Here is a 12,762-nt window from a genome sequence, read left to right as displayed (position 1 = left end):
TTAAATCTGACATGCCTGCCTCCTAACGTCTGTCAGTCCCTGTTGTGCATAATCAGCTATTGTGAGACAGAAGAATAACATCACTCCAATAAATACACATGTGCACACACAGCAAGTGATGTGATGACAGCTTCAGTGTGTTGTTTGCAGGATAGTTTGGCTTCTGGCCATAAGATAAGACTCTACTCTGGTTTAGCTGTTTCTGTCGATAAAAAACAGAATTGAATCCTTGCACACTCGGGCTTGGTTCACTTTTCCTTCTAAATTAATAGTTATTATATTACAAGTGCAGAGTTGGTCGGTTTCACTTTCCAATAAACAACACAGGAATAATGAAGAGTCTCTGTCACATCAGTTATTAGTGATTTCGGTCTCTGCTGTAGCAAAAACATTTGTGGTTGATTTATATGGAGGTTTGCCACACCCTAATTTTAAAACAGATTTCAAATACAAAACAAGGAATTGTTTATTTAAACTGATCTTTGTTGGCATTGAACTAGATTCATATTACTGTGATTAGGACTGTGTGCTTATACATTATGTAGCTGTGAGAGAAGTATAAGCTTATATTACAGTGTTTACATTATATGTAAATGGTTGAATAGAGTATCTCTGTGGTTTCAGTGGCAAGACTATGGAATTGCAACTTTTGTTTTAACTTCCAACCAATAGTTTCAAAGGCCATCTATAATTAATGTAAAATATTATTGAATTTTTCTGTTTTTCTCTTCTCCAGGTCGCCGTCCCCCAGCCCCTTTGCAATTTTGAAGGTTCTGGGGAATTGCTGAGTCACTGCCTTTCTCTCCTGGAAGCTGTTGAGCGACTGGGCCAGGCTGGCTCCGTGGGGCAGGATGTGGAGGTGGTGGTCCAGAGAGTTTTCTCCATCCCTCTTCCTGAGTGCTCGCCTGTGTCCAGCCTCAAACCCAGAATCCCCTCCAGGTCTTCCTCAGCTCCTCCTCCTGCAGAGAAAGGGAAAACCAGGTATTGTTGAACGAGCTGATAATTGGCGGCCCTGTGAAGCCTTTGGTTTTTCACTTAATGCCAGAGAACGACTGGGGAAAATGAATGAATTTTTATCTGCTGTGTTTTCTTCTCTCCCACAGTCTAAATTGCTCTCTTTGTTAAAATCGCATGCTAGTCTCCTTGGTCTCAGGCTTTGCATGCTCCTCCTTGGTGGCAGAATGATTCTCAGTGGTTGAGCTATTGTTCACAGAGCGGCAGGCCCCACAAAGTGCTCATATTGTCTCAAGCCATATGGCATTGCTTGACAAAGGACACAAATACTTCTAATTGAATCCAGCCCCTCTGTGAGTGATTCAAGCCAATTCTCAGGAAAGACAGCATGATGTTTTCTGAACCTCATGCACCAGCAAGCCAGAGTTGAACTGATGCCTAATTGTACCCCACTGGGTGGAACATTTAGTTTGTTTGTTAGTTTTTTACCTTAATGTTCTCAAGAAACCCGCAAGTATGTTTAGTGGTTCATGTAAAAAATGTCATTGGTTTCTGCCCTCGCATTACAAAAAAATCCCAGTTGTATGAAATGGACTCTGATATATTTTAGCCTTGGTGAATCTATCTGGAGGTGGAGCCTGAACATTGTGTTAATATTCATTGAACAAAATTACATTTATTTAACAATTTGTTTGGTCGAATAGACGGTAATTAAAAAACAGCGAATGGTTTCTGGATCCAGCTTCTTAAATGTGACGGTTTTAGGCTTTTCTTTGAAATGTTGTAACTAGAGTGGGCGTTTTTCATAGATGAAACAAGGAATCAAGAAATTTAAATGAAGATTTATCTGTATTGACAATAATTGTTACTGACAGTTCTTGAATTTTACTTTTCTTTTAAACCTCCTTAATTCAGGGGGCTTTTGGTGGCAGCACACTGATATAATGCTATTTACTCTCCTTTTAGCTTAGTTTTGCTCTCCACTGAGTTCTGAGGGAAATATACATCTCGTAACACCACCACTTTACATGTGTGGGTTCCCTTGGCAGGTCTGCACTTCTCTCTGCTAGTTATGTTGTGTTGACAAAAAACAAATAGCTGTGACTGGCGAGACTGAGACAAAGTTATGGACCGGGAAACCAAAACAATGAAACGAAAGATGCTTAAACGTTGGACCATGTGCGAGTAACAACTTTCACTATTGACAATTCCTCCATTTTTTCATTCAACCTCAAATATTGATTTGTCAAGGTTAAAATATGTTGAATGATCAGTCTTGATTTTAGCTTTTTATTTTCTTTGATTTTAAAACATGCCTTTTTTTATCCAGTATAACCTAGTCGAGGTGTCCTGTGTTATTGAAATGACTTAGAGGTTTACTGTGTAGTGGTCTCATCATAGTTAATGAGTAAGTGAATGTTCTATTTGAATCAAGTCCAGTAAGTTGCCTGGCCCTCCCCGGACTCATTGTTTTTGTTCTTTGCTGAGTAATAAAAGTATTGGCTTCTCAGAGTTCAGGGGCCCAAGGGGGGCACTCTGTGGTGGAGGGAGGAGAGCCCCGGTCATCTGACTAACGTTACAAGTTAACTGACTAAATGAGCTGTGGTTGTAATTTGAGACTCGCTCCTGCCACGCTGCTTCTTCAACTGGTAAACAAACGCCGCCCTCTGACCGGAAACTCTCCCACCCTTGCCTCTGTTTCTCTCGAACTCAACCAGATTCAACAGGCTTGGTTGGTAGTGAAAGGATGGAGGTGGGGCAGAGGTTAGGAGGTGATCACGCGGGCTTGAGTTCAAAATATCTGGGTGACTCTGCCTCTATTTTGACAGATTTGTTCTTTTCTACATTTAGTTTTATTGTCTTGTTTATTATCTGTTGGGTCTCTATACATTTAAGGTTTTGGCCTTTTTATGTCATGATCTGGTTCTTAAAATGTAACTGAACTGAATACCTTTCATCACAATTCATTCCTCATTTTGCCATCATCATAATAATAATAATAATAATTATTATTATTATTCAATAATATAACAGTCTGTTAAAGGGACAAAAAAGAAAAACCCAGATCACAGTTGTGCTCTTTCATGAGAGGTTTCGGTCTGAATTGCTGCACAGAAATAGCAGCACTTTGTACATTGTATTGCTTCTCGTAGTTTTCCAGAATGCATGAAGAAAGCAGAATAGTTTACTTCGCAGCCCACTGGCCTCATTGTGTGTTAAGACAGGGACAGTTTGTACCTCTCAATGTTGTGTCCCCAGCCTGTATGACTCACTTCCCTGGTCAGCATGCTTATTTGATCCTTTTGTTGTTTAGCCTCTGTGTGGACACACAGGGTCGGGCCAGTTTGATATTTATGCCTGAAGAAGATGTTAAGTTCCCGTAAATTCAGAGTTGAATAAACAAGAAGATTAACTGTTTGTAGGAAGTGAGGAGAGGCTAGTTTTTTTCTCTGTGGAGAAGGAACACAATGTGCTGCAAGATCCTATTACAAGAGTGTTTATTGCTCTGCCTGCACTGATTGGTGCACAACACATAGGAAGGAATCCCGCCTGTCCGCCCCCCCGCCAATGAGGCCCCTCTGCTGTATTCTTAATGTGCGGGGCGCTTACTGAGTATGTTGCCAAGTAATGTTCATGTGTGTGGGCTTGCATGCTTACACCGTGTCACTGTGTGAGAGAAGGAGCGTGAGCGTGTGTGTGTTTGCACAGACTCTGTGGATCGTAGTTCCTGGAAGGAAAAGCGAAGTGCTGAGAATTTTCTGTGATCACTCACAATAACAAATTCTTGAAAAAAGGCCTGTGACTGAACCTGACCAATGGCAGAGGAGTTTTCGGGAGTGAGGGGTCGCTGTTTGAGGAAGTGGGGCTGTGAACGACTAAAAGGAGGGACTGTACACAGAGATGTGGTTGTTTATGTCGAGCTGGTTCCTTCTTGAGTCTCATCACCTATTTATCTGTTCCATCTGTCAACATCAGGTGTCTTATCAACGTTCACACGGAGGTTTCTACAAGTTCAGACAAGCTCCACTAAAAGTGAAAGTGTATTTATATTAGATGCAAAACTCTTTTAGCAGCTGTATTTTTTTAGTCTAGGTTCAGATTTTGATTTACTTATTTATCCTATTCTAGTTTTAATGTTGTAAGAAAAATATAATGGATTTCCAGTCTTATCTCTCATTTGCAGCCATTTCCCTTTGCTTTAGATTTTTATTAAAGTTTATATTTACTAAACATCTCACCTGCTACTTTTGAAATTCTTAGCTCACAATCTTCAGATTGATTATGATTTTTTATGACATGGTTCAACAACCTTACTCGCTTCAACTGTCAGTGTGACGTGTTTGTTTTTAAAGAATGTGAACAATGCGTGTTTTGAGGTGTTTCATCTTCTCACTTTGTGTCCAACAAGTTAAGAAATGTCTCTGCTGTGATAAATATCCTCCATGTAGATGGGGCAGGGGTCTGTTCAGTTTACACATTAAACTTTTGCCCTCACGCTTACTGGTCCACAAGTTTGAAAAAACATTATTTTTTGTAATGTAAACAGTCCTTGTTGTTTTAATAGGACGTTGTGTAGGTCTGATTTTGGATTGCGAATTAAACAAACAACTGGGAATAATCTTGGTTAAAATGTTGGCCTGTGCCTCCAGAAGTTATGTCAGGAATGTTATTTGGACATCTATTTCCAGGTCCCTCAAAACAAACACAGACAGACCCCATGTTTACCAACAGAGGACATTTATAGGCCCAATCAGGTGGTTTAAAATGTGTCTCAAAACTTTCCCAGTGTCTGGGATATGTGCATGCATGCACATGCATGATGAGCATGATGACACTCCTCCTACTCTGTTTTTTTTCTTCCCTGGACGTTGTTTGTCAAACCAGGGGATATGAACTCCACTGTTTACTCTCAGGGCTGGTACTGGGCTGTGTCTGGGCTTGACTGATGGAGATACTGGAGCCTGTAGTAGTCCTCGGGAGCAGCAGGCTGAAGGAATAAACTGCAGCTCAATGCCTTACAACTTTGTAGGCCAAAGGTCTTTTCTGTCAGCACCAGCCTGTCAAACCAGCCTCTAGCATTAACACTTTTAAATGTCACGACTGAGACTCCACCATGTATTGTTAGTGTGTCACTGGGAGCAGTGGTGTTCAAGTCCCATAAATAATTACTTTATTAGTTTATTAGCAAAAGCAAAAACTAATACAGTTGGGTAAAAATGTGGGACAGTAGTATTTTTAACACAAGTACTTGCAGGGGAACAATTTATGAATTTATTTAATAATATTTTGATTCATTTATATCATGTTACTGCAAATGAAAATTGATAATTTGTCCATCCAACTTCAGTAGGGTAATGGTGCAGCTGGGACAAAGAAATAAAAATGCTCACTGCACACCAAGTACTACAAATATCCAGAAAGAATCAACTGATCAGCTGTACGCTCCCTCACTTGTTTATTTCAGCTGAGTTTGCTCAGATGTTTAAACGTTCTACTATTCTGAGGACTGACAGCACTTCACATCCAAATGAGCTTAAAATTAAAGAGTGACAACTTGTTGATATGGGGATTCATTACATTTTGGATTATTGTTTAATTCCAGTGAGTAACATTTGGTGACAGTAACATATTAATATACCAGAAAAGACAGTGAAGAAAAAGAATGCTAGCAAGTAAAAAATACAGAGCAATGCAGGGTGCCTGGTTCAGCCGGTGGCTAGCAGGAATTAGTCCTCCTGCTGTGGTTGCAATTTGATCACGACCTGGCCCTTTGCTGTATGTCTTCCAAAAGCTCTCTCCCCATTTCACACTTTTGCTGTCCTATCAATAATAAAATGCCCAAAAAGTAGAAACAGTTTAAAATTCAAATAATCCTTAATAAACGTTGTGAGGAAGCAAGTCCGATACTTTTGTTTGACGTCAAGGATGTATCAGGATGTATTTAGCTAAGGAACACTAATTGCACACAGAATATGTTGTCTGTTATCTGTTCAAAATTGAAAGTAGTGCATCAATTCTCTCTACATTTGTGTTTTTCCAGGCTGTGTGTTCTGGTTCAGGACAGTTACGGGATATTCAGCATGGTCCAGCTGCAGCTCCTGCCCTGCAAGGACGACATCCTCCAGTACTGCCAGAGGTGGCAGGGGAAGACCTGTGTCCTGAGAGGCATTAAAGTGGTGCAGCGGATCACTCGAGAGAGGTAAGACCCTCACACTTCTCTGCACTCATCCCTCCGAGCTAGATCAGGATAGCTTTTCACCCGAATTTCAGTTCAACCATCATGGACAAACTTCCAACTGCGTCCAACACAGAGTTATGATATGGATTCCTGCTATATGTGAAGTTACCTTATCTCCCTTCTTTACCATGTTAGACAACAGCCTGGGGTAAATACCTGTGATAGACACTTCCTGATATGACATAGTGGAAAGGTGACCTCAGGGTGAGTGGAAGCTCTGACTATGTTCACAATAACATGTTTTTGTTTTAAAACGAAAATGATCCCCAACCAGACGAGCGTTTTTGCTCTGTATAATCATTTCTGTCCACACTAACTGAAAACTGCATATCACAGCACCATACACTGGTCTTGTGTGTGTCCGTGTAAACAGGAAGTGGACTGTCAACTCTTCAGTTTGTTGCTTAGTTGTAGAAAATACCACAAAACGGAACGCCAGTGTTAAAGAGTAAGACCAGGGATTCATTTGCTTTGACACTGGGACCTGGGGTGTTTGTTAAAAGTCTTAGTTTTAGGAGCTCAAAAACTTGTGTGGTTGCCAGGTGTATGTGTAACAAAAGAGATGTGTGTCTGTGTATAGCAGGTTGTTCAAGTATAAAATGTGTTTGTGTGGATGGATCCTGAAACTATCACGCACATTGCCGTTGGTCCTTGAATCTCCTTAAATCTCCATTAATATAAAGCACAAGAAATCCCCTGTTTTTTATCCTTCAATGCCCTTTTGTAAACATTAACATCCACATTTATAATACCATGAGAACTGAATGTTTGCGGATTATTATGCTTTCCTGTCAGCAGTACCACTGTGTTTACATGTAAAGTGATACCAGGGTGCACACTCTGTGTCCCTTGTGAGTTTCCATAGCCAGGATCCCAGATTAGAAGCAGTGACATTGGAACATTTAGAACCAGGCTGGGGGTATGTTTACATCCTTGGTATTTTTCAATGCTACCACAGCCTATAATGTCTCTGGAGGTTGTCTGTGGTCAGACTGTGATTGATGGGCCATCTTGAAGGCTCACACATGGGCCGTCTTATTAGCTCAAGTGGAAAAACACGTGGGGTTGGTGGACATAAATCAGGCATTCATTTTTCTTCTCCTGTTTCTTAGAAACTCCTGGACTTCTAGGAGTATCCTAATTATAAAGTTGGACCCTATTATTAGTAGTGTAGCTCGACGAAAGCGTCGTTCAGGTGTGTAAGCTTAATTTCTTAATATGATGTGAGTGTAAGGTCAGACTGAAGGTTGCCATACCCGACAGTTGGTGAAACAGTAAGATGTCTCACATTGTTTGATTTTTTTGAATTGCAGAAACACTCGTGGTTGGTTCTACAGCAGTGTTACAGATTCAAGGTTCTTCTCTCACAAACTGTCTTTGACAAGACCGACACACAAAACTCCACACAAACTGACAACAGACAACTTTAGTTTAATCTACCATGAACCTAATAAGTTACAGATGACACGACTAACCATCAACATTTTTTTAATGTATATTTTTGGGGCTTTTTTTTAGCCTTTAATATGATAGGAAGGAGAGCAAGCTGTGCAGGGGGGACAGAGTGGGGAGGACATGCAGCAAATGGCCACTGGTCGCAACCAAACCCGGGCCGCAGCGGTTTAGCCACTGCCTCGTTGGGGCAGCTCTACCAGAATCGCCGACCCTCAGCACCGACTAAAAACTAGGAGCTGCAACTAAATGCAAAAGACATCTTGCATTTTCTCAATATAATTCAGGTTAAAACTTAAATTAAATTCAGTAAACCTCGCAAAATCCTTCTTTGGTTCCTTTAGGAGTTGGCAAGGAACAACCTTTATTTTCTCTCCTGCCAGTTAGATGATACCACTGTCATGTCTGCCTGTTAATTATGAAGTTACAGCAGGCAGACAGATAGCTTAGCATAATGACCTGATGCATAGGGAAACTACCTTGTCTCTGTTCAAGTTTTTTTTTAAAGTATCTTCCTACCGCTCACATTCAGACCAAATTAATCACTGCATGAAAAAAAAACCTCCCTCATTCATTTGAATGGGGCCACTCCTTAAGCTTGTACAGAAAAAAAACTGGATCATCATTCCAGCAAGGCACTGTTAGTTTTCTGCTGTTTATTCTGCCTTTGTCACAATGAAAGAAAAACTGGTTGTGATGACTGTCCAGAGTTGAATAATCCAGCCTCAATGTAACAAACACTGTGCAGTATTGTGTTTCTGATGAGCCTCTAAACTCAAACCCAACTTCCTTCACCAGTTTCAAACCCCTTAGGCTGTTTAAACACTGAATGGAATTACTTCAGCTCTTTAAAAGATGAAAAAAAAATCTTAAATAATGTCAATAATTGATCAGTTCCTCCGAACATCTGTCAAACTACCATGTCAAAACTTTTCCACTTTTCCAACAACTTATGACTTTACCTCTTCCAACACAACTATGAGATCAATCTCTGTTTCTAAAGAAGTGAGCTGAAGCTGCCCAGTCACCGGTGTGTGTCTGTGTGTTTGTGAGAGAGTGTGTGAGAGAGTGTGTGAGAGAGAGTGTGAGAGAGAGTGTGAGAGAGTGTGAGAGAGTGTGTGAGAGAGAGAGAGAGAGAGTGAGTGTGAGTGTGTGTGTGTGTGTGTGTGTGTGTGTGTGTGTGTGTGTGTGTGTGTGTGTGTGTGTGTGTGTGTGTGTGTGTGTGTGTGTGTGAGTGAGTGTGTGTGTGTGTGTGTGTGTGTGTGTGTGTGTGTGACAGACTGCACGCGCGTGTGTGCAGTCTGTCCTGTCAATCATGAGGAGTGATTTTCACAGGAAGTAGCATGTTCTTGGTCGCATGCCAATGCAACAGAAGATAAAATGTGTATGTCAGGATTGAGGGTGAGAACGGACGATTACTCACCAGCACAACTATACATTTTAAAAGCAGCAAAACTAGTTGAATGTTAAAGCTTAATAAGCCCAGTGTCAAAATCGAAGTGTTTTGAATGAGTCCTGTTAGTTTGTTGTTACTCGTCCGTCTGCAGGCCTCACTGGACTTGAATGGGCTGCAGAACCAGTTCCACACACAAAAAAACCCTGCGATTACAGGCTGACTAACAGGTTGTTAACCACTGACTGATATGACAGCGCCTACATGGATGAATAAGTAACACTGACTGGCCACCATGAACTCATGAGCACTTCTCAGAAAACAGACAATGAATCAGGAGATTGACGTATCTTGGGGGAGGTGTTACTAAGTGTTCAAAAAAAGGTTTTAAGTAAACAAAGCATCTTGTATTGAGTATGATCTAATTTCACTCTGTCATTACTAAGATTAAAGACAACGAATCCTGCCTTTTAAATTCACTGGTAATTGGTTTTCTAAACCGTGTTGCTTTTGCACCACAATGATAATGTGATTTACATAGGGTGTGAGCATTTTTCCCACCCTTCAGTATTCGGAAACCTGCTTGTGAAAACAGTTTTTGTGTGTATCTGCTCTGCCAGCCTGAGCATGCTCTCTCTTTCTCTCCTGGTTGATGTTAGAACAAGCTCAGATTTATGTTTCAGTGGAAGTGAAACTGGTTTTGGAAGCTCTCAATGTGTCTGAAGTTGCTTATTCGCCAGTTTCTCCCTATGCCGCACGTTTTAGTTCCCCCTCCCTCCGACACGTTTCTTCTTCTATTTTTCTCTGACTAGGCGCGCCAGGCTTTTCAGCTTGATCGACAGTCTGTGGCCCCCAGTGACGCCTCTCAAAGATCAACAAAACACACCAAACATGTCCAAAGTATGTTCTCAACTCATGGGAAAATCACACATCAAGTGAGGCCTTTGTTTTTAGTGTTGATTGATCTGCTGATTTATTTTCCCGACTAACTGTTACATCAAACATCATTTAATCTGTAGAATTTCAGAAAGTAATTTGGTCATGATGAGTTTTGAAAGTGCAATAGGATAATGACACATTTACAAATAAATCTTCAAGCTCTGTTGTTTTTTTGTCTTGCAAAGTGCATGTATTGTTTCCAGCCTCTTAATGTCAGGATTTGTTGTGATGTTGATCACTGAATAGTTTAAGGGTTTATGAAACTTGCTGTTTTCAAAATTTTAAGATATTTTATTCCAATGTATTGAAATTAATCACGGAAATAAACAGTAGCTGCATCCCTAAATAGTTTGTTTTACAATATTTACGCAGGTAAATGTTTGGAACATCTGCTGAAATAATGACTTTAATACGTTTGTGTTTTGTCATTCTGGATTATATCATTCCTTCAGTTGAGTTATTTCTGTACATAAACTTAAAAAAGTAGCCGTTACAGCCAGCTAGTCTTGAAGGAAGATGATAAACTTGTTCTTAGTCCTAACTACAACGCTGTGATTGGTCGATTGTTTATTCATGGAGGGTCCACATTCTTCAGGGTGCACGACTGCCACAAGACTATCAATCATTGAAGAAATATAAGATGCATGCAGTATCTGACTTGGTGTTTGGAACCAGGCCAATACTACCTATATATATATTACACAGCAAAACAAAAGGTTGTGATTGCTGACAATATTCAAATGCTATGAGTAAAGTCAAACTCAAACAGACGATTGTAAATATGGTTGCATGTTTTCTGCCGTAAGGTTTATGACTAATAATGGCTCACTTTGAGAGCAATTGCTCTCTAACAGTTGGAAAAACAATGTAGGAATCTGTATATTATCTTTAACATGGAACGTATTTAAAGTTTTTTTTTTTTTTTTTTTTTTAGGAGAGCAGACCTGCAGGTCCAGCTCTGAGTTTCTGCTACCTGCTCTCAGGTCAGGAGAGCTCTGTTGAACCCACCGAGAGGCAGACTGTGCCCACGCAATATGTTCCCCCCACACAACAAACCTTACGAGACATAGTGCAGGTGAATAGTTTTTCACAGCACACACACACACACACACACACACACACACACACACACACACGGACAAATAAAAAAAAAAAATCATGCAGCAGGTTTGAGATAACTTATCTTTACTAGTTTCATCTTAAACAGGTTTTTTTCCTTCTCTTTTTCAGAGTGAGATGAAAACATGTCGCTGCAGTTTCATTGCCACGGTTTTACACAAGAGAGTGCAGGTGTGTTTTTGTCTCTTTTCCTTTGTATCTGAAAAACACTGATTTAATTTGACTTTAACCAAAAGAGTAGAATAAACACTGTGTCTTATGCAGCTCCTTTTTCAGATCATTTGAACCAAGAAACTGATAAGATTTCTGCTCTGACGTTGAGAGCCGCGCCCATATCACTGCGTGTAAGACAATCTGTGTCAGGCATGGGTGTTCCTTACCATTGATTGATTCGACCTTTAAACGTTAAACTGGGATGAGATAGCAGCTCAGAACAAACTGGTGGACTTTGCCTCATGCTCACACCACTGAAACACACTTTTTAAGGTCGTTGTGGAAAACCCGCATTGTGTGCGTGCAGCTCGTTGAGTGACTAATCCCGTCAAAGCTGTTGCAGAAATAGCGCTGCGTCTAAAAAAAAATTTCTTGTAATGTTTCCTTTAAATTGTAGCTTTCTAGGTCATTCTGTTTCTAAGTATTTCTCAGAGTGTGTTTTTCTTCTCTGCCTTTTTGCTTCACCTTCAGAGCAGTGATGTAGGCCAGGGGGAGGTGTGGTTGGTGCTGACAGACCCCAGTCTACAGCAGGAGCAGCCTGAGAGAACGTGCAGGCGAACAGTGGCCCTGTGTGTGGGCACTTCCTGTGTGCTCACTTCCTCTGTCCTTGAAGCACTGCGCTCCCCCGCTGCCTGTCGCCTGAAGTTCAGAGATGCCATCAAAGAACATGGTAGATGTAACATATAACATGGTGTATTGTGACTGGACGTACCGTTCATTTTCCTTTTTTGATGAACCTGTGATTAAATCAGTGGTTCACAGTGTTTGGTTCACAGTGTTTTGTGGCCCTTCACTTAAAGTCGTAAGCACATTTCTCCTCTGAAATTCTCACATGGTTGCATTTAAAGGCCCAGAGAGGTAAAATTATCCAATATTTCACAGAAAAATCTTAAGTCAAGAGAAAACACCCAAAAATATAATGGGATTCACATTTCTGTAGTAGAACTTGTTTTTTCTTCTGTCACACCACATTATTCATCACAACCCGTCAGATGTGAGACTGGGAGTCGTCTTTTTATTCAGCTATTGTTTCTTTTTGGTTGTGTCCTCTCCCATCTTTCAGATTTAGTTGATCAAAGGTCCCTGTGACCTCTTAAATCATGTGTTTGTCCATAACACAAGAGGTTATACTCTCATTTTTACAAGACTTCACACAAATGTCTCATGATGAAATGATGAGACTTCAGTTTGACATAATCCAGTTCTTCTTAACCACCTTTGTGTTCAGTATTCAACCACATAATTTGCCAATCACTGATTTGGTGACACTAATCTTAGTTTGTTCACCTTGTAACCATGGCGACTGTCGAAACTCTCTGTGCTGCCGGGTTGAAAATGTGTGTGAAGCATCAACATCTCAGAATTTGTAGATTGTTTGCGGTAACATTCATGACAGATGTGGATGCAAACTGCAGCTTGACTTGTTGGCATGCAACCTCAAGGCTGTAAATCT

The 12,762-nt window shown here is 40.6% G+C and overlaps 1 protein-coding gene and 1 long non-coding RNA gene across 4 annotated transcripts in view; one reads left to right on the top strand and one right to left on the bottom strand.

Moving 5' to 3' along the window:
• Positions 1-12,762, top strand: part of spidr (scaffold protein involved in DNA repair) — a 30,249-nt gene that overhangs the window by 12,730 nt on the left and 4,757 nt on the right. For all 3 annotated transcript variants that reach the window (XM_020111986.2, XM_020111977.2, XM_020111994.2), the window contains 6 exons: positions 737-981; positions 5,996-6,154; positions 9,851-9,938; positions 10,912-11,052; positions 11,208-11,267; positions 11,781-11,979. In XM_020111986.2, the coding sequence (XP_019967545.2) occupies positions 737-981; positions 5,996-6,154; positions 9,851-9,938; positions 10,912-11,052; positions 11,208-11,267; positions 11,781-11,979 (892 nt within the window). The remainder of the gene's footprint in view (positions 1-736; positions 982-5,995; positions 6,155-9,850; positions 9,939-10,911; positions 11,053-11,207; positions 11,268-11,780; positions 11,980-12,762) is intronic.
• On the bottom strand, positions 442-3,415 carry LOC138405167 (uncharacterized). The gene is made up of 2 exons (XR_011238849.1): positions 3,193-3,415; positions 442-959 (listed from the first exon to the last, which is right to left on the bottom strand). It is a non-coding gene; the product is annotated as an uncharacterized lncRNA (long non-coding RNA).

Source organism: Paralichthys olivaceus, chromosome 16 (assembly GCF_024713975.1).
Source record: "Paralichthys olivaceus isolate ysfri-2021 chromosome 16, ASM2471397v2, whole genome shotgun sequence".
Classification (NCBI taxonomy): Eukaryota; Metazoa; Chordata; class Actinopteri; order Pleuronectiformes; family Paralichthyidae; genus Paralichthys; species Paralichthys olivaceus.
This window is presented reverse-complemented; position numbering and strand designations above follow the sequence as displayed.